This window comes from Gymnoscopelus braueri (genome assembly GCF_963280865.1).
Source record: "Gymnoscopelus braueri genome assembly, chromosome: 16".
Lineage (NCBI taxonomy): Eukaryota > Metazoa > Chordata > Actinopteri > Myctophiformes > Myctophidae > Gymnoscopelus > Gymnoscopelus braueri.
This window is the reverse complement of record NC_137616.1, coordinates 40,643,480-40,665,979: the sequence shown is the minus strand read 5'-3', so window position 1 is coordinate 40,665,979 and position 22,500 is coordinate 40,643,480. Positions and strand designations below refer to the sequence as shown.

At 46.6% G+C, this 22,500-nt stretch overlaps 1 protein-coding gene across 1 annotated transcript in view; it reads left to right on the top strand.

Moving 5' to 3' along the window:
* adgrg6 (adhesion G protein-coupled receptor G6) overlaps positions 1–22,500 on the top strand; it is a gene marked incomplete at its 5' end in the record, with an annotated part of 74,509 nt that overhangs the window by 9,770 nt on the left and 42,239 nt on the right. Inside the window, 8 exons of the mRNA XM_080452827.1 lie at positions 1,021–1,152; positions 2,276–2,353; positions 5,672–5,746; positions 17,765–17,853; positions 18,883–18,935; positions 19,318–19,356; positions 20,892–21,040; positions 21,810–21,921. Coding sequence (XP_080308953.1) covers positions 1,021–1,152; positions 2,276–2,353; positions 5,672–5,746; positions 17,765–17,853; positions 18,883–18,935; positions 19,318–19,356; positions 20,892–21,040; positions 21,810–21,921 — 727 coding nt within the window. The remainder of the gene's footprint in view (positions 1–1,020; positions 1,153–2,275; positions 2,354–5,671; positions 5,747–17,764; positions 17,854–18,882; positions 18,936–19,317; positions 19,357–20,891; positions 21,041–21,809; positions 21,922–22,500) is intronic.

The following is a 22,500-nucleotide window of genomic DNA, read 5'->3' as shown; positions in this document are numbered from 1 at the left end:
TTTCCCGCTAAACCCCGCCTGTCAACTTGAACACATGAGGCATGTGGCGCCTGGCGGGTGAAGACACATTACCCGACTCCACCGGGGGTTGTCCCCGCTCTGTGGTTTTGTTGATGAGGTTAATGAAGTCTTTCATTTTTTTCTTTCTCACTATAAGGGGGACAATGCCACCGCTCTCAATGGCGCGTGGGAGTTCTCTCTCGGTATACACGGCTCGTTTGGGTCGTAATTTGAGCTCGTTATACGACGACAAGTGCTTTCACGACTGCTTGAACGCCAAGCAATTTGTCGGCCGCTTTCCTCTTTGCAATTAAAAGACACGCTCTAAACAACCCCGGCTTTTTCCCCCCCTTTTATTAACAGGAATATGTTTTGAAAATAGGTACTGTTTAGCATAAGTCGTTCTTAACGTGTCGTGCACGGACTGCCAGCGGTCCTCGGGGGGCTTTCAAAGGGGTCCCCAGCTAAATGATTGATCGTTAGGAACAAAATGAACACTTAACGGGTCTGTAACGCTGAGAGTGTACGAATGGAACCAAATGGTCCCGTAAGGGTCCATTTGGTTCCATTCGTACACTCTCAGAGTTAAATGACTGTAACACTGGGAATGTTACAGTGTAGATTGTCGTCCCAGTGATAAAACATCATATCAAATGGGGGTTAGTGGCTTAATAATGCATATCAAACCGTCCTGGCTGAGGGTCCTCCAAATATATATTTTTTTGTTGAGAATCACTGGCAAAAGGGATTACGACACAAATATAGGTTTCCTTCTGAGCATGGATTCCCGTTCCAAATATGAATAATTGCTGTTTGTTGCTCTTCTTTTTTTTTTGGAGGGTGTGTGTGTGTGTGTGTGTGTGTGTGTGTTTGTGTGTGTGTGGGGGGGTGTTGTTGAGTCACTCTCAACTGAATTGAACTGAGTATTTAACTGAAGGTTAATGTAATTTCTCATTTCACCATGTCGCCCCCCCCCCCCTTTGCCTGTCGGTATCGTTATTAATTTGTCACCCGTTCCAGTCCTCCCCTCCATCACTCCATCTTCTTCATCATCCATCATGTCTGCCACAAGCATGCTTCTAACCCCAACTACCCAAAACACCTCCTCCACCAACACCACCACCTCCTCTAACTCCAGCTCCTCATCTCCTGGTAAGGCTCCAATAACCCGCTTAAAGCTTTAACATTTTATACTCCGTCGCATGGCGGTGTCGCTTGGCGTTGATGTGTTTTTAACTCGAAGATCGGTTCTTTTCAGCAAGCGACATCGTTGTACTATATGGAGTATAACTGCTGCTCAGTTCCCCATAATGGCCTAGAGATGCTACCTGCACGTGCCTGAGTTCACAGTGTTGAGAAAATGTGGCTAGTTCAGTGGTTCTCAAACCTTTTCATGTCAAGGACCCCCATTGTCTCCTGATGAAGGCCTAACGACCGAAACGTCGAGCTACATTTTTTTGGCAAGTTTCTGACAGTGTGCGGTCCTATTCTTTGATTTAACCATCAAAGATCTCCTCCTAAGGACCCCCATTTGAGAAGATATGCCAGGGACCCCCATAAGAGAAGATTATTACAGCTATTATTACAGACCCCGAGTTTGATATGGATTAGACCTCTGGATGTCATTTTTTATCTCTGGGACTCCAATCTACACTGTAACATCATCAAACATTTAGCTGGCGACCCCCTCAAGGACCCCTGGGGGTCCCTGGACCCCATTTTGAGAACCACTGGACTAGTTTACCAAACCATCTTAGCACGCAGAGCGACATCTTGGTAGTTGGTACAAGCGTTTTTTTATAATGGAAAGAAAGGATAAAGTATGCTTTAGTCCGTTGGTTCAGGGGGAAATGTATCTGTATTATTTTTACTGGTCCTGTTTAGAGCTTTAGATTTTTTTTATTTTTTTTATAATAAATGCAAGTGATTTAAATGATCTGTATTTATTGTACTTTTTTATTCTTTCATAGGTTAAACACAATGGTCTCAAGGATAACATAAGCTACACATATTAACCTAGTCTGTATTTTCTTTTAAAGATAAGGCACTTTTGGGAAGCAATGCATGTCATTTAAAACGTTCTGGTTCTTCTCATTCATCCATTGAACACATTGTAAAACATCTCTGGGGAATGGGTGCCTGTATTAAACGCATTCACAGCTCATCCCATTAACACTGTTTTTTGTGTGTGTGTGTTTGTTTGTTTGTTTGTTTGTTGTTTTTTTCATATTAACTACTGTACTTACTGTACCTGCCAATTTATTTTGCTAATCAGTTACTTCTTCAAGCATCACCACCAACGCTGCTACTGCTGCCACTAACGCTGCTGTTTCACACGCCAGCACAACAACTGGTAAGGTAGTTAACCACACCTCTGACGATAAGCTAGCTAACCACACCTCTGACGCTAAGGTAGCTAACCACATCTAAGGAAGTTCAACTTTTTCATTTTAAAACACTCCCATAACACTTCCATAACTCTGGGAGTGTACACTTAGAACCACTGAACTAGAGCCCGACCGATATATCCGTTCTGGCCAATATATCGGCCATTATTAGCCTTATTTTGACGGGTATCGGCAATTATGCAATCCAAGGTGTCCCAAATATTATAGGTGGAAAAATAGACAATCTGCAAGCTCAGTTGTGAGCTTGTAGATCGGCTTTTCATTTATTTATTTTTTGAATGTAGCTTGGTTATTCGTTTTTTTGTATTTATTTATTTGCTTATAAGTTCAATCTTCTAAAACAGAAACTTTAATGAAATCCTTTTTTTTTTTATTGATTGAAACAAAATTATGGGTCAAAACATTGATAATCGGTGGTCTAGGTAGACTCTTGGACTCTCCAAAACTCAGGATCGGCATTGGACTCCATAAACCTGGCATCGGTCAGACTCTAGTCTGATTCTGGTTCAGTCCATGTTGTGTGATTGATTGTGTTGATGATAAAGAGAATGCTGCCTTGCCAGCACTCACTCATGTCATGTCCTTCAGGTGCTTTTAAAGAATATTTTAGAGTAGGACAGGCAACAACAGGACATTGAATACGCTGATGAGGGCATTTAGACGAAACACGTCCACTGTCTGTCCTGTTTCCCGTCGTACTCAAATAAAAAATAATAACAGAAAACACCTGAAGGACAGAACATGAGTACTGGCATCATTCTCTTCAACTTTTTAGAGGCCATGCACCCACTGCACCCGGCAGGTTTTGTTTTTACTGATCAGCTCTGACTGAAAGTTGTGCTTCTAGTTTGATTGAGTGGTGATGGACTTTTTATTTGAGTTGATGCTGATTTTCTGTGTGCAGCACTTTATCAACAATGTTGTTACTTCTGCATTTGCAAATGTAACCGACAGATCAAGGCTCCCCTGTTTTTGTGGTTGCTCTTCAAACTCAGAAATTGTCTGCGCAACATTATTTGTGTGTGTGTGTGTGTCTGCTCAGACACATACATACATGCATACAATATACATGTTTATATACATTATATTGTCTCTGTCGGGGGGAATTAACTCATTATATATCCAAAACTGTTGTTTTTCAGGGTTCAAATAAAAAAACAGCAAAAGTAGCAGATATACAAGCTCAAAACGTGTCGCTTCGCACCGCGTTTCGAGCTTGCAGATCTGCTACTTTTGATGCTTTTGTGTGACGCTGTAGTATGATCAAGTAGGGTGTTAATTTTACGAAAAAACACAACGTTAAAATATGGAGATATACTGGAGGTTTCTCCCCGACACAGATGTGTGTGTGTGTGTGTGTGTGTGTGTGTGTGTGTGTGTGTGTGTGTGTGTGTGTGTGTGTGTGTGTGTGTGTGTGTGTGTGTGTGTGTGTGTGTGTGTGTGTGTGTGTGTGTGTGTGTGTGTGTGTGTGTGCGCACGCACACACACACACACACACACACACACACACACACACACACACACACACACACACACACACACACAGGCACACGTGAATGGCCTACATGTGTGTCTAAGGGGAGTGGCTGTCCTTGTAGCATTATGTGTGGCTCACGGTAGGTGCTAAGCGTCTTTGTGCTAAGTGTCTCTTTGGACGCTCGGTAACCATTTTTAGTAACACTCATATTTATGTGTCAATGGAAAATAACTGGGTTTCAAGAGCATCACTATAACCAGTGGTGGAAAAAAGTATTCAAAATGTTTTACTTAAGTAAAAGTATCAATACTGCAATGAAGAAATACTCTGTTGCAAGTAAAAGTCTGGATTTCAAAATGTACTTGAGTAAAAGCACAAACGTATTGGGATCAAAATGTACTTAAAGTACCGAAAGTAGAAAGTACTCATTATGCAGAATGTCCCATTTCACAAGTTTTCAAATGTATACAAATATTTTTAAAATAGCAGATCTACAAGCTCACAATGTGTCGCGATGCGACGCATTGTGAGCTTGTAGATCTGCTATTTTCAAATGGCCGAAATGTATATAGGGCTGAAGTGGTTCATGCATGTTGCAATAATAGCCAAAAAGTAACTATTAACTAAAGTTTTCAAATAATTGTCATGGAGTAAAAGTATAATATTTGCCTCTGAGATGTAGTGTAGTAGAAGTAAAAGTACTGAAATTTGGAAATACTCAAGTAAAGTAAAAAACACCTCAAAATTGTACTTAAGTACAGTACTTGAGTAAATGTACTTAATTACTTTACACCACTGACCATAACCTTGAACAGGATGGAACTTTCCATAGCTGGAACCCAGACAGGAAGTGACTGTCAGTCAGGTTTCCATGGTTTTATTATGAGGCGTGTGTGACTGGGTCAGTTCCACTGAATCCACCAGACAATGGTCTCTTTAGCCACTAGGCTGACATCATGCCATTTCATGCTCTTTTATATCACTGGTTCTCAAACTTATTTCATGTGAAGGACCCCCAAATTGATATGTATTTGGCCTGAAAATGTTTTGTACCAGGGAGAAGATTTTGCCTTAAAAAACATTACAAAATTAGCTTTGCAGCGCTCCACGAAGCGATGCGCTGTGAGCTTTATCTGCTATTTTTGAATGGCCAACGTATAGATGGATAAAGTGGTTAAAATGGTTGCGATGATGTATTAATACATTTTGCCGGGAACCCCCCTGGAACCCCCCTGGAACCCCCCTGGAACCCCTCCAAGGAAAATGTGTTATAGCATCAAAATAACCACTTTAATCCCTGTTTTATACTTTGGCTATTCAAAAGGAGCAGATAAGCTCTCAGATTTTGTTTGTCTTCTCTTTTGAGGATCCCTGGCACCAATCCCTGGCACCATATCTTTTCAGATGGGGGGTCCGCAGTAAAATGCATATCAATGTGGGAGTTTCAGCATTATATCTGACACTGCAGCAGCAACAACAACAACAATAATTGTAATTATTATAATGATTTAGTCCCCTTTTTATTATTTATATAAATGTATTAACCCCATTAACTCTAGTTTCACTGTTCTGGGCATGTTATAAATAGGCGAAAATAGCAGCTCTACAAGCTCACACATGTGAGCTTGTTGGTCGGGTATTTCCAGCAAAAGAAAGACATTTGGTGTAGAGGGAAAGAAGGAGGGGGATAGAACCCCAGTTAGCAAAGTATTACAGGGTGGTTCATTGTTTTCAATCACTTTTTCATTTGACTGTTAATGTTGTGATTGTTTTCCCTTCTGTATAGCTCACCAGCCAACCAGTGACATGTCTACTGTCTCTTCTAGCACCACTAACCACCCTACTAACCACTCAAAGCCTGGTAAGACCACCGCACTGCACCTGCTAAAACGGCTGCAACGACCGACCAGCGCCATGTACTTTGAATGTTATGCAATGTTGCTGCTTCAGCCGAGCAATGTCTTTGTTCAAAGAAAGATGCGACCCATGCTCGCTGTCGCTGAGCATTTTCCAGCCTTTACGCCGATACACAGCTGCTAAAAAAGAACTAAGAACCACTGCTAACCAGCTGCCTGGATGCCATAATGTTTTGTTTATTATTTAGTTTTTTTTATTGTGGGTCCTTCGGGTTGGAAACCCGTGGAAACTGTACTAAGGTATATTTAATTAGTGGCATGAATATTTTCCTATGTCAAGCACATGTTTGTAGTATACAAGTATGGCACATTAGAGACTACTACAGTATGTTAGCGCTGTCATACTCATTGAGCGTAAAGACTGGGAGGTCATATTGTCAGCATTTACTGTATATTTGCTTCTCTTTAAGGTAAAAAATAGCATATCAGACTTTTGGACAACTGGGAGCGATTAAGACCTTTGTGATTTATTTACAAACAACTGCTTTAGAGGCTCTGCATGCTAAGTAGCGTCTTGACTCCTTCCTACTAAACCTCTTTTTTGGTCACTTGTCTCTCTGTCTCTCTGCATACTGTATATCAAACTCGGGGTCCTTGAAATTAAAAGGTTTGAGAACCGCTAGACTAAGGGGTAGTCATTTTCGTCCTGTCCTCTTCTCTCCTTTCTGCTGTTCTCCACTTCTCTCCTCCTGTCTCCTCTCCTCTCCTCTATTCTCTCCACTAACAGCTCCCGGGCCTCCAAGTCCTCCGTTGCCGTTGGTAACCTCTAACCAGCCAGCTGCTCTCTTCTCAACTTTTGTCCATCACATAATAAATAACCCATGTTCTCTTCCACCTGTGTGAACATACTTCGGTCTTTCATTTCCTATTCCTTTACATCTCTCTCTACACTCTCAGTGACTGGCGAGCTAATCAGCTTAAGGGCAAAAGGAAAAGAAAATCAATGCAGAGCAAATCGTATTTCATAATGTTATCTTTTGTCGATTCGTCTGGCTCCCCACATGGGTAGCCCAGATGATATCGTAACGGCATCCCGATGTTTCACGCTGAAACATCGAGATGTGAAAGCTTTCACCTCATTGATTCCTTACAGACTGACTTTGATAGCTTCACACTGTAATGATGTTGAGAAAACCTTGGTAACATAGATACTTATTACTCAAGAAACTTCAAAACTTTATATATTTTTGTCAATGCTGACACTTGCTGATACTAGTCTCTCTTTCTTTGATTCTTTCATTAGTTCTTTCTTTCTCAGTTTTTTTTTCCTTACAGTAATGTCAACTAACAACTGAGTCCTAATCAAGGTACAATAATCATAGTTGTCATAGTTATCACCCTAATGTGTTAGTTGGTCTAATCTCAAAGGGCGAGTATTTTAATACTCGATATGCAACCTGACTGAGCTCCCGTTACAAGTTGCATTGTTCTTTCTACTGTATATTTGTCATTTGTTTGATTTGTCTAGGCACATTTAGCATGTCATAATTATGTAATGATTGCTTTTATATGTAACTTGCTCTTTCATCAAATTGGCCCCTGGTGTGATGCATTGTGTTCTGGTGACAGCGAAGGAGAGTGTGTTGTATACACGGCCCCGACCGCGCCTGTCTTCGAGGATGGCAGTCCCCAGATCTCCCTTCAAAGCTATTACCACCACCACCACCACCGCTGCTGGTACTGCTGCTGGCACCAAAGTAACTTCTCAACGTCCCTCTCAGCACCGTGTCTCCCGGTCTAAGACTCGAGGAAGACTCAGGCGTGCCTCTAAATCCAGCACCACTAGATCCCCTGCCTCTCGAGATCAAGGTCACTGGGAGTCTCCAGCCTCAGTCTCCCGATCCCGCCCCCCTGTCCCCTCTAACGCGGGACCTCACCGCCGACTCCCTTGTCGAGCTTCACAGCCTCATCGTATCTCTTCAGCTATCAAACCCGTCTCCCGAACCCTTAAACCAAGCACATTCCCTGTTCCTCCGTCCCCTCTCGTTCAACCCAGGGCCTTAGCACCAGGCTCTGATCTCCCTCCTCCCGCATCGTGGCCCTGGGCCCCTTCAACATTCCCTGCTTCCCGGCTTCAGGCCTCTGGACTTCCACCGCAAGGCCCCGGCCGCCTCCCTCGAGCCGCAGCCCCACACCGCAGGGCTCTTCTAACCCCAGATCATGGCCTCCCTGCCCGACCCTCAGCCACCCAACCCAGACCCCCGGGCCTCCCTGCGTCGCAATCTAGACCTCCGGTGCCTCATCCCAGGCCCCCAGCCTCTCCCCACAGGGCCCCAGGCCACCGTGGCCCCTCCAAGACCTCATTGGGTTTCATCTCCACCCCTCTGATCTGGCCGGTGAGGAAGAGGCCAGAGGTTTCCGTCACCGGCGCCCCGTCTGGGACAGGGGTGTATATCACCAAACCTGCTTTGCACACACCGGGGTTCAGACCCACGACAGCCAGGCCTACAGTCAGACCTAAACACGTCAAAATAACGACCACTGCTACAAACACGCAACACCACACATCAGGGCTTCCTCGCACAACAACGACAGTCACCTCACATCCGTCAGCTATAACACAGCCTTCACCTGTATCCCAAAATAAAACCTCCGCCACCACAATGTCACCCTCAGACTCAAAACCCCCTCCTGGATCAGAGGTTGTGACCTCAACGCGGGGGTCATTTTCAGAGCAACAGTTAGAGGAGGAATCAGATATGAAGGATAGCTTCCACGTGGCCCACGTAGCCCCCGTGGCATCGTCATCATCATCATCATCGCTTAGCAATCGCAAGAACAAGCCTGCGGTACCCCAGTGGTCACTGCCGAGTGCGAGCGGCGAGGAGAACAGCACGGTTCACCTCGGTAACTGGACCGACCCCATGGAGTTGTTGGTCGATGACGATTATGCCTCCGGTACGGAAGCGTTTCTCTACGATTTGTCCGACCTCACAGAGAGAGGCATGTTTGACTTTGACGCCCTCTATTCCATGGATGAGCCCACCCCCATCACGCCTCTGGAACGTCAAACGAAAAGCTCTGCGGCGATCGCCACGGGAACAGTAAATAAGCTAAACTTTAACCAGTCAGATTTTTACCTTTCTGCGATGGAACTGACGGCTGGCGCTGAACGAGAAAATAAACACGCCTTGAACCAGTCAGAACCTCAGAGTGTACCCCAAACCGTCCAACCCCAGGGGATTGGCTCTGAGGAACATTTATTCGGCCAATCAGAGGTGGGGGGTGATACTGGGAAAACAATAACAAGAGGTTTTGATGCAGGAAGCAAACTTTCATTCAATCTATTTTCAGTTATGCAGGATGCTGTGACACACACTAGCAGCTCCCTACTTCTGACACAGACCAGTTCACAAACTGTAACGGCTGTGGATTCAAACCAACAAACCCAAGATAGGACGGGGGCCATGACATCACACCACAGGTCCCAAACACAGACTGTCACTCAGCACGGGGAAACACCCCCTCTCCTTCACCCGACACCATCTCCCCTGCCTCCCCCCGTCTCTCCTCTTCTCACCACACCTCCCTCTCGGCCTCTGTTCGTAACGCCAGTAGTGCCACTCTCTCCCCGCTCTCTGTCACTCGCTCGCTTCCCTCTCTCCCGCTCTCCCTCTCTCCTCAGCACACATGTCACACCCTCCCCACCTCTCCTAAACGTGCGGTGGACCCCCTCTCCCTCAGTCCCGGGGGAGACGCATACACGGCACGCTGTGAATGAGAGAGACGAGTTAGGAAGAGAATCCCTAATGAATGGAGGCAGAGTCATTGACTATTTTCACACAAGCACAGCCGTAGAGACTGTTCGTTGGGATATCTCCTCTCTGGTTTTCTCCCCGTCTCCCAGCATCCCTCGCTACCCCTCGGCCACTCTTGTCTCTTCTCTTTTCGTCTCCCCTTCTCCTATTCATTTTCTCTCCGCGTCTCTCCCCCTCTCCTCCACCCCCACCATTGCCCTGCCTCCTTTATCACCTCTCTCCCTCTCCTCGTCTCTCGCAGGCGCTCTTCCTCCCCCTCACCCTTCCCCTGCTCCTCCTCCCCTCTCCTCTTCCTCTTTCCCCGCCGTTCCGCCTCCTACCGCGTCTCCTCTCTCCTTCACCTCCTCTCCCACGGTTTCTCTCCCCTCCCCGGTTCGGCCTGCCCTCCGCCCGCCCTCTCTCACCGGCGGCCTCCCTCCCACACCTCCTCCCCGCCTCTCCTCCACTCTGCGTCCTTCCTTTGCGCTCCCGCTCTTCTCCACATCTCCCCCGTCACCTCCCACTCTCTCCTCCTCCTCCTCTCCCATCACTCCCTCTGCCTCCCATCTGTCGCCGGTGTCCTCTCTCTCTTGGGAACCCGAAAGTGCCGTCGTAAGTTTGCCGCACGCTTGGCCCGCCGAGCGAGGCGTCACCGGGAATCCCGGGCCCTCCCTGTCTGCTCCTCCTACGTCTTCCCTGTTGTTGTCCGCGTGGCTTGAAAGGAACGGCGACCATGTGGCTGGCGGTGAGACGGGAGTGTCCCCACCGCTCCACTCTCCTCTCTCCCCAGTGGGGAGCCCCACCGCTGCGCCTCACATGTCACCTGTCCTTGAAGTCGCCCCGCTTCTTACAAGCGTCTCCACTTATCCCCAATCGACCCTCTCAGGGGGGAGTCAGGCCCTCGACAGCCAGGGAAATAGATTTGCCGCCCCCAGTGCGATTCCCGCTGAGTCTTTCATGAGCCTAATTGAGCCGTCTCCCCCGGGTGTACCTGTGGCATCACTGGGATCCAATTTGTCGCTCGTTGCGGCCGATACACCGGGGCGAGCTCAGCAGGGTCGTTCAGTCACACTGCGGGAGACACTAGGCCCGGAGGGTTCAGCCGCTGTGTGGCCGTCGCCTTTACAGTCAGTACCGAGAGACGTCAGCTCACGGTTTGACCGAACAGGTGCGGCGCCACATCAGTCTGTCACTGAGTTGTCATTGCTGGCAGTCGCAGCGTGGACAGCTGGACACACCCCAGCTCTGTCCCCACCTGCTGATATACTCAACACAACAAGCCAAGAGAGGACAAATACCTCTACTGTGACCTCTTCACTCTCCTCAATCTTAGGAACCCGCCCAACACGGAGCGAGCAGATATTTCACTCTCCCTTGTCCTCTTTTTCCTCTACTTCTACTCTTTTCCATTTTACACTTAGTCCACTCTCTCATCTGCCCAATCCACCGCCCGCTGTCTCTCTGGAGACCCTTCGGGTCCCAGCGTTTGTCGATGCGACCCGGAGCGAGCCCCCCGGCACTCCCCACTCATCTCCCTCCCCTGTTCCAGTAGGGGAAGCCCCTCTCGTTGTATCTCCTCCCCTCTCACTGATAGAGACATCTGGCGCACACAGCGCCAGCACGGCCTCACGCGGAGAAACACACAGGAGGACACGCGCGCCTCTGCAGAGCTCAAACACACACGCCACCAGCCTAGCTGTCACACGGGTCACCGGAGCACACGCGCATCCCGCGGGTTCAATCACTGTGAGCCCGCAGGCGCGCTATGATGATGTAACCCTGCACCCCTTTTCAGATCCCTCAGATCCCTCTGTCGCGGTGCCAACTCGCACGCCAGCGCTCCGCAGCAGTTTGGCATCAGGCCTCGGCGCCTCCAGCCCCCAGCATGATTCAGGGCCGGGATATTCAGACACTTTAAACTTGGTGGTCTCACATAGCGGGGGCGTGCACTCGCGCATTCCATCACGTGCTCAGACGCCCACAGAGACACTGGCGGTCACGCAGAGTCACGCACGCGCACAGACGGTCACGGTTCGTCCCACACAGACGCTAGCGCCGAGTCCCACACACGCATGGCCTGTAGACGTCACGCACGCGCCGGCGCGCACAGGCAGCCCCACGCACACAGACACACACGCTCGAGGAGGTCAGGCAAACGCGGACGGGACCCTCATCCGGGGGTCTAGTTTGAGTCACAGTACAAGGCCAGACCCACGTGCTGAACACACAACACACACTCCCCACGCTGCAAACGCACACGCGGTCGAGTCAACACAGACCGACATGCATGCTGGTGGGATTGCAGAGCTGGCGCAGCCGGGGTCCCATTTCACCTCGTTTGCTCTCACTCCCTCCCTCCACACTCCCTCTGTCCTCTCTCCTCTCCTCTATTCCTCCCTCAGCCCCTTCCTCACCCCTCCTCGTCCCCTTGCTCCGTCCTCTCCTGCTCTCCATCACTCTACTCCCTCCCTCCCTCTCATCCGTCCTACCATCTCTCCCTACACAACCTCTTTTTTTCCTCATCCTCTCTCGGCGTCCACACCTCTCTCTCCCTCTCCTCTCCCCCCTCCCCTCTCCGCCACGTCGGCAGCGGCGGTGCCACCGGCAGGAGTTGCCGCCTCGTCGCCCGCTCAACCCACTGCCGCATATCTGCCGCCCTCAGCACCCCTAGCCGCCCAGTCAGAACCTGCCCTGTCATCCCTCACGTCCCCGATCGCCGAGACGTCCCTCCCACAGTACCCCGGAGTCGGCGTCCAATTAGGGCCCGTTCGCTCACCCCACGGGATGCCAACCGGCCAACCGCAATCGCTGCAGCCGTCCCCGGTTGCCCCTTTCGGCCAATCGGGGTCCTTCGTTTATGTTGACGCAGAGATGGCGGAAGGTTCCCAGAGGGAAGAGACTGCGTCAGGCCCTGTTGTTGTCACTCCTCCCATACAGTCAGCAACGACCTCAAGTAACCTCACCGCAGCAGACAACAACACGAACTTTGACCCCGTGGATGCAGCTGATAAAATACGTTCTGAATTGGATCCCGGCGGGTCCTCCCCCTCCGTTATAGGACCGGCTGCCTCAGCAGCTAATCTGACCCACAATGACGCCATGGAGAAAAGTGAAACGTCCTCACTTGCCCTTAACCCTTATGTTACCGGCCCCGCCGGACCATCGGAAACACCCCGCTCGCCTGTTGTCGGCTCGAGTCTACAAGCTGCGGCCGGCCCCGCATACGCGCGACCCCCGCCTCACCCACGTTTACCTCCAACTCCGACCTACCCCGGTTCTGAGCCGAGTCAGATTCCTTCCTCCGTAATGCGTACACCACCTGCCAGTGCAGCGGTTAATCTAAACTCCACACGTGCTGCTGCGGCTGCTGGCCAAAACATCCCCCTCCTCCTCCTCCTCCTCCTCCTCACTACCCCAACCTACACATCCCCTAGTAGCATCGCTGCCCCAGATCCGGGCTCTGTTTCTGGGTCACCGCAGCCAGCTGGCGTGCTCCCCTGGAGAGACAGCCACACCGGTGATCTGCATGGCCCCGAATACGTAAGCGCCCCCGTCTCTGTGCCTGGCCGATTAAACGCCACGGCGGCCGAGACGCCCCGAGAGTTAACCACGGCGACAATTGCACCGTCAATCACCACAGCGAGGGCGGAGGCGATTGCGGCGAGCAGCAATCGGACATCGCCGCAGAGCACAGCGTCCGTGAGCAATGCCCCGTTGTCAGATCCCAGCGGGAGTCTCGCCGCGGCCAAAACACCCGGCGGGGGTCCGAATTCAACCCTTTCAAAGCTGCACAGCTTGAGCGCCGGTCCAATCATGTCACATCACAGTGGGAAGCAGAGTTTAGGGGGGACATTGGAGCAGGGCGGTGACACCGGCGACACGCGTCCAGGCCACCACGGTAATGACGATCTCAGAGAAAGACAAGGGGACGCCCCAAGCCCCTTCCCTACGCGGCCACATCATCATCACCATCGGACCGTCAACGGCCACCATGTTGTGCCCACAAAGGGCACAACGCCATTTACCATTGCGCCGTTCAAAGCAATTTCGCCCTCGGTCAGTGGTGGCCTCAAAAAGGCCACGGTGCGGCCTGCCCACGGAGCCACGGCCACGACTTTGGCCACCAAGCCCGCCACGTTGCCACCATGCCAATGTAAACCCCGCTTTCATATTACATGTCTGTGTGGACTGGCATCAGGGAACAGTATGTCATGCAGTAACACCAACAGTAGAAGTAGAGAGATAAGAACTCCCGTATTGGAGTGGAATGACTGTAGTGCACTGCAAGAAATGTTCATCTTTAACTTGTCATTTCAAATGTGTATTTAGTCTTTTTTTTCTTCTTTCTTTAACCCATTAAGACCTGAGGCCGATTCTACAAATGCCTTCTAAACCAGTACTTCTACAAATTAATAGCAGATGTACAAGCTCGCAGCACGGCACGAAGTGACGTGCTGTGAGCTTGTATATCTGCTTGTATATCTGCTAAAAATCTAAAATGACACAGATGCTTTCCCGGTTTTAATGGGCTAAACAGAGTCAAACGAGTTTGTCAATATGCTGATGCTTGTTTCCGACGCAAATCAACCTTCAACTCAAGTCTCTTGAATTAAGTGACTGAAAGATATTTGATTATTTTGACGCTTGATTTGAGAATGTGCAGCGGAGCAAAAATCCCTTTGGGAGGATTTGTTTCTTACATTTCTTTTCAGATAAATGAAATTTCACAGTTGAATGCTATATTAAATGACATGTGGGAGGTGGAATTATTCTTGCAGTGCTGTAGTTTGAGTAGCTGGTTGTCTTCAGTAGGTGCCGTATAGTAGACCTTGTTTGACTTCTGTCGACACTGTAGTGTTTGTTGTTGGCTGTCAATCGGGTGAAGGGGTTGTTGTTTATACTCTGGTTGTTGATTGGTTGGTTGTGATTGCGGGCCGGGGTTTAGAACACTAACATGGAGTGTAGTTGTCCAATCAATGATGAACTAGAGTACCTGGTGTACTACTTATTCTATTCTGGTATTCTAGCGTATGTGGGATATTATCTATGCATTCATCACGTCTCTCCTCTCTCTCTCTCTGCTGTCAGATTCCCCTCTCTTTATGTCTGTCTCTCTCTCTCTGTCTCTGTATGTCTCTCTGTCTCTCTGTCTCTCTGTCTCTCTCTCTCTCTCTCTCTCTCTCTCTCTCTCTCTCTCTCTCTCTCTCTCTCTCTCTCTCTCTCTCTCTCTCTCACTCTCCTGTGTCTGTCTACTCCTTCCCTCATCTCTCTCCTCTCATGCTCATTCCATACATACCGTACATCTCTCATAAATAGAATCACATTTTCCAACATTAAACAATGTTCAATATACACTCCCTTTCTTTCGCCCCTCTACCTGCTCTCTCTCTCTCTCTCTCTCTCTCTCTCTCTCTCTCTCTCTCTCTCTCTCTCTCTCTCTCTCTCTCTCTCTCGCTCTCGCACACTCTCTGACTCTATATATCTCAATCCACTGAGCTCCTCGGGAGACGTCCTGCTCTGTTGCTTTTTACAATTCATCGCAGAGTGAAAAACATAAACCCCACCTCAATAAAAAAAAAAACATTATGACCGACTGACCCTCGTAGAGTAAAAAATATCCAATCTGCTGTTTTAATCTCCTGACGAGATGTGGACTGTTAGATGCTAGATGGCCCAAACTTCAACAAAAAAGAAAGTTACGAACGACTCCAATGAAAGTCTGAAGACATCTGCAGGAGGCTCCCACGAGAGCTGATGGAGGAGAGATTATAGGACGGTGCAGGAGACTGTGACCGACTATTCTGACTAACCTCAACTATAGACAGTGGACTGACACCTAGTGGCCACTGTGAGGCATAGCAGGAGATTTAACAAAACATGCAAACATGAAATGCACCACATCCTCAGCACATAATGGGCACAATGCATTCCGTTTGTGCATTTTAAATGCTACATTATTCAACAAAAGATTATTATACTACCCTATAAATGGCTTCTCTATTGGTGTTTTGTTTTACAAAGGCCTGTGAGTAAAAGGAGCCTTGTAAATGTTAGACTCCAGCACATTTGCAAGTCAACTTTGAAGTAATCTCCATTTCATTAACATTGCAATTTGGCTTTTTTTTTAGGGTAGTAGAGTAAACTGGGACAGCATTGTTTGATGTTGCAAACATTCACACACACTGATGAGTCATTTACGACCAAATTTGTGTCTACTTTGAAATTACACGTTAAAGGAGCAGAGATATTGTCCCTGTCTGTATGTGTACATACTGGAAGTGTATGCAGTGTCTATTTTAGTAAATCTCATCCTACTCTTGTAAATGTCATTCATGTTGAAATGGTGTGGGAAAAACACGACTGTACTTTAAATTGGCCAGGTATTGGTAATTCACCCGTTTGAAAATCACTGCTGTGTTTACCGTATCTAAAGTTACTGTATTATTACTCTAAGTACAAGCCATTCAAACTCTCCATTAAAAAATGAATATGCCAGGGAAAATCGTTACTTACGAGTGCTGCATTTCAACTAAAATTTGAGCTTGAAAGACTCACTACAGTGAGTTTTAGATAACACTGTCAAAAGAAATGTATTCTGTAACTTGTATTGAATAGGGACAAAATGTAAACAAACGCAAAATCGTTGGACTACAGTATGTTGATAATGGACAATGGTATGGTCCGTTAATGCCAACCATTGCGGAGTCCCAACTTTTTATTCTATAAATGCTTTAACTACATGCTTACTTAAATCACACTTTTGCTCCATATAAAAGTTCCACCATAGCCGTTTTGTGTTAAAGGCCCAGTCAGTGATACAGACATTAAACAAAAATGTGTTCCTCGATTGGGTCTTTTAACAGTTTGGTTCTACTGACCAAACTGGTTATACGGAGCGTGAAGCTCGGTACTTCTAGAATGGCTGCCACTGCATGTTGTGCTGTAAATTAGCATAATTATGTTGACAGATTAAGCTACATGGGTGTGTTGAATGTCACACAGTATTTTTTGTGACACGTTAAACAACTCCAGCAGGTTCTCAACTCCAGCCCTTGGGGAAATACACTATACTGCTAGTTTTCTCTTTCGCTTATTTTTTGGGCTTCGTTCAAATGAATGCAATTTTGCATCCACCTGGCCGTTCCAGATGTCTAATCAGATGCTAATGAAAACCAGCAGGCGTTCTCGGAATTATGGGTCTCCACGGGTCAGGAGTGAAGAGCCACAGCGTTGTACACACAACATGCTGTAGGGCTACACGACAGAATTATTTACTTAAGTAAAAGTACCAATACTGCAATATAGAAATACTCTGTTACAAGTAAAAGTCCAGAATTCAAAATTGACTTCAGTAAAAGTACTAAAGTATGGGCATCAAAATGTACTTAAAGTATAAAAAGTTAAAGTACAACAATGTTTGAAAATAGCAGATCTACAAGCTCACAACGCGTCATGATGCGACGTGTTGTGAGCTTGTAGATTGGCTATTTTCAATTAGCCTAGGTATGAAATAGGGCTAGGGAGGTTAATGTATGTTTTATAACATAATAATTTATATCTGCGAAGTAACTAGTAACTAAAGTTTTCAAATGATTGTAGTGGAGTAAAAGTACAATATTTGCCTCTGAGATGTAGTGGAGTAGAAGTAAAAGTATTGGAAATTGGAAATACTCAAGTAAAGTACAAATACCTCAAAATTTTACTTAAGTACAGTACTTAAGTACATGCACGTAGTTACTTTCCTCCACTGCATGTATACTTGGCCGATCTACAAACCCACAATGCGTTGCACTGTGAGTGTGTAGACCTGCAATCCTAAGTGCATGACACACCGCACGCAACGAAGTGCATCACAACAGGCCCTTAGGAGGACATGACACGTTCCACATGATGCCATTCTCCAAAATGCCTGCTCTCTCTCTCTTTCTCTCTCTCTCTCTCAGCCCCCCTCCCCTCCCCCCTCTCCTCCTCTCCATTCTTATCTGTAAGGCAGCAGATTTTTGCCCACATCATTTTTTACAGAATAAAATTGGATTTCTTTTGCACGACTCAATCACCCTTATAGCTCCACCATTTATCTCCTGCTATGTCGCACGGAAGAAGGCAGAAAAAAAAGAGAAAAGAAACCCTGTTCTCCGTTTAACAGCCACGTGTCAAATCGCAACTGATGTCTTATTCTTCTCCGTCTCTCCCCATCTCTCTCTCTCTCTCTCTCTGCTGTGGCAGAGGGTCTTTTCTACAGGCTCTCGTTTGAGGTGGACGACGAGGGCTCGGAGCTGACGGAGGCAGACGTGGAGCAGGCCGTGGTTCAGTGGGTGAGACATTTTTTGCATCACTGTATTGAACCAGTGGCTCTCAAAACGTTCCACTGTCAAGGAAAACCCACCCAAATTGATATGTACTTGGCCCGCGAACCTCCCCGTTTGAAAAGAGATTGTGCTAGAGAGACCCCCTATCAGATTAGGTTTGTGTTGTCAAATTGTCCTAAATTATTCCAAAATAGCCGATCTATTAAGCTCACAACGTGATAAGATGACATGGATACATTAACACATTGCATGCCATTCGCGTAGATCTACGCGAACCTAAAAAAAGCCGCAGCATGCCAATCGCGTAGCCTACGCGAAGTGGTCTGTTTTTTTCTTTCTCTCTCGCAGTGACACATTTCATTGTAGCACTCTCTCGCAGTGACACATTTCATTGTAGCACTCTCTCGCAGTGACACATTTCATTGTAGCACTCTCTCGCAGTGACACATTTCATTGTAGCACTCTCTCGCAGTGACACATTTCATTGTAGCACTCTCTCGCAGTGACACATTTCATTGTAGCACTCTCTCGCAGTGACACATTTCATTGTAGCACTCTCGCAGTGACACATTTCATTGTAGCACTCTCTCGCAGTGACACATTTCATTGTAGCACTCCTCTCGCAGTGACACATTTCATTGTAGCACTCTCTCGCAGTGACACATTTCATTGTAGCACTCTCGCAGTGACACATTTCATTGTAGCACTCTCTCGCAGTGACACATTTCATTGTAGCACTCTCTCGCAGTGACACATTTCATTGTAGCACTCTCTCGCAGTGACACATTTCATTGTAGCACACCCCGGATACGGAAATGACATCAATCGAAGGTATTTAGCGAGGTCTGTGGCGAGGTGAAAAAAACTAAAATAAACAATAAATCGCTGGCAGTGGGTGAGTACATTATGATATTAAACTCTGGGATGGAATGTGTTAACACTGGGGATTTTACTGTGTACAGTACATACGCCAGTGGAAAACCAACCGTAATTCCATAATCGATGTAATGATTTATTACATTTTTTTTCTTGCAGTTGAACCAGACATTCCAGAACTGGACCCACGCTGTTCATGTCGACTTCATCAGGTGATGAAAATGTCCTCGGTTTTACTTCTTTGCCGATTTATTTCATAGTATAATAACCTTGGAATAGACACAAATTTGCACCGTAGCGACACAAGGGTGGACGCGATGCAAATTGTTGCATCATTCATGCGTGTATCCGTGCAAGTTTAAATACTCCAATTGAAATTCCTATGCGAGTAACGTGATCTGAAAAGTGTGAAACGCATCATAAGAACGCTTGCATCTGGACCTATTTATACACCAGGCCTATAGGGTTGCAAGAGCCGAGGAGCTTCACTGTCTACCGCACATTGCTTTTCTGTCTGGATGAAAAGGCAGTCATTGATTGAAAAAGTGGGTGCTTATAGTAATCTCTCTGCTTTCCACTCTCCTCTCTATACAGTGTCCAGCCCGGCCTAGTGGATAGGAGCATCAGCACCAGGTTCTTTTCATGTTCTTTTATACTGTATACCATTGTGAGCTCAAGCCCGCTGTGCGACCCGAAATCAGCCAATCTAATAAGCGTTGTGAGCTTATTAGATCGGCTGATTTTGGTCTGTGACGCCATCGTATGGCATAAATAGTATATATATATATTTTTTGTATAATGACACTTTGACAAGTGGCAAGTTCTGGGCTGAATTGGAGGAAAAAAAACAATTTTGAATCGGAAAAAATCGGAATCATGACCCCAAGAATCGGAATCGAATCGTGAGATAGCAGAAGATTCACAGCCTAATAAATAGAGTATGGAAGTCCACTCCCACTACTCCTGTGGATCACGGCGTTATTTTTTGTATTGGAAATCCCATTGGCAAATCTTGTTGTGTCATATAAGAACTGTGTTCCAAAAATAAACAAAACACCCTGGCAATTTTGTCAGGTATGTGACTCTGTGTTGTTTATGATATTGAGTTACATTTGATAACGTCTGTGTTTGGAGAAAAGAAAAAAAACTCTTTGGATTTTCACCGTCAGTATCCATGTGTGACTCAGTCCAGTGGTTTGAGACACAAGTAGCCCATGGTCATTTTTCAGCTTTTTTTTTTTTACAGATTATGAAAGTGCACTAGTGCGGAATGTAAGCTTTCAAATGACATGTCATTCATTGAAATGGGAACATATGTGAAGAAGATATGCTCATTTGAATCTTGTTAACCTATAAAGTCCAAGCTGAGAAAATCCCTTCAAGGAATTAGCACTTCTAGCACCTCTCAGAGCCTGGTAATGGGCGTGAACAATGGGTAACAACGCCTAGCCACTCCTCCTAATCACTCCCCCATTATCACCTTTCAGTCAGCTGTCAACTCTATAGTATAGAACCTTGATGCAACACAATTCAAAGGTTGCCCACTGTTTACAATTGCCGGGGTGGTTTGTTTATTTTTGGAACACAGTTCTTACATGCCACTAGGGTGTGCCGATACACTAATTTCACGAAACGATACGATACGATATTGGGCTCACAACTTCGATACGATTTCGATACGATACGATACGCACTTTTTTATTATGAAAATATATGGGGGAGAAAAAAATCAAATGCAAAACAAATAATTCTGTTTTTGCATTATTCAGACATGCAAACTTGTAGCTTTTCAGCTACAATAGCCGTTTTGAATCCAAATAGGGCAATAGTGTGACACCTGACCCGAAAAAAAACAACATGTTGTCACCCTTTTTCACCTCGGGGCTGTTTGCATGCCTGATTATTATTATTGTAAAAAAAAAAAAAAAAAACGAAAACGTATCGCGATATATCGCGGGACGATATATCGGCACACCCCTACATGCCACGATCTAAGATTCCCCTATGGGAGTACCAATACAAAAAAATACGCCGTGAACCAGTGGTATAGCGCCCTCTAGCGGCAGTGATATTAGACTTTGGTGCTCTATTAGGCATTACTATGAAATGTATACACTTTGACTGAACTATACATAATCTCCTCTCCTCTCCTCTCCTCTCCTCCGTAGCTATACATGCCAGGCTCTGTTAGTCGATCGATTCACCACCAACGAGAGTCTAGGGGAAGCGGCCGTGTCGTCCAGGCTGTCTAACAGTGACGCGTCCATGAGCTCCGGGCTGCTCATTCACTACAGCTCCATCGATGTCAAGTCTATAGGTAAGAGAGAGCATGGAGAAACACGCCGCATGAGAAAAACTAACGGCAACGCAGTAGGTTTCTGTTTTGAGGGTTACAAAGAGAGATTTTTCCCTTTGTGAATTTAATTGTTTTTGTACTGTTATCTGCAAGGCAAGTTTAGACAAAAAAAAGCATTAAGACATCAAGACAGCAAAATAAACACATCATTAAAGGATTAAAGAAAGCATTAAAGAAACATTAATAAACCAGAAAAATAAGAGTTACTGTACAGTGCACAAGAATGATAAAATAAAGAAATCTCAATCAAATGCAGCAACAAACAGAAAATGATTTTTTGCTTTGATTTAAAATAACTATCAGTTATAGTGGAACCTGCAGTTTTCCGGGAGTTTCTTCCAGATGTGTGCTGCATGAAAACTGTTCTCAGTTCTGACTCTGAGGACAGGAAGCAGACTTTGTTTCAGATGTCTTGAGAGGTCTGGATGGTTCTTGATGTGCCACAAGATCACACATGTATTTTGGCCTTAAACGAGGCTCGACACGGACACATTGAACCATCTCCTAAACCCTGACGTCTCTATTTTGGGCAATGTCTTCAAAGACACACAAAAAAGTTCCCTGTGTGTTTGCTTATAGGAGCTTTATGTTCAAACAAAGTTGTGTGTGTGTGTGTGGTGTACAGAGCACTGTCCAGAGGAGAGCTCACTGTAGGAGCTCAATGTTAAAACAAAGTTGTGTGTGTGTGTGTGTGTGTGTGTGTGTGTGTGGGGGGGGGGGGGGTGTACAGAGCACTGTCCAGTGGAGAGCGTACTGCACTACAGCTGGCCTGAGACCAGACCTACGGTCACCCAGTACCTGCCCTGCTTCCCCAACAAGGACCAGAGAGCCAGCAGGACCTGGTAACACACGCACACACACACACACACACACACACACACACCACACACACACACACACACACACACACACACACACACACACACACACACACACACACACACACACACACACACACACACAGTTGTTACGACGAAGGCACATACAAGCGCATAGACATTTGGCTCACTTTCCAGGGAGCCAACATGCACAATAGGTTCTATGCACAGCCATAAGGGGTCCATTTGGAACCTCCTCAAGGAACCATGAGGGTCCCTGGACCACACATTGAGACCCACTGGTGTAGCAGAGTGTTTCCAGTGAGCCAACATGCACAATATCAGCACCGCCTGACTCTGTTTGATCAGAATGGAACAGAGCCTTCATTAGAATCATTAGTAACACATTGGCATGTCTTTCCAATGTGACTGCTGTGCATAGAGCCAATATCAGCACCCTGACTATGTTTGACCAAAATGGAACAGATGGAACAATAATTAGCATAATTGGTAACACCTGTGAAGGAAGGAAGGAAGGAAGGAAGGAGGAAGGCCCGATTTCTTTCCAACATGGCTACTGTGCATAGAGCCTATTACCAAAGA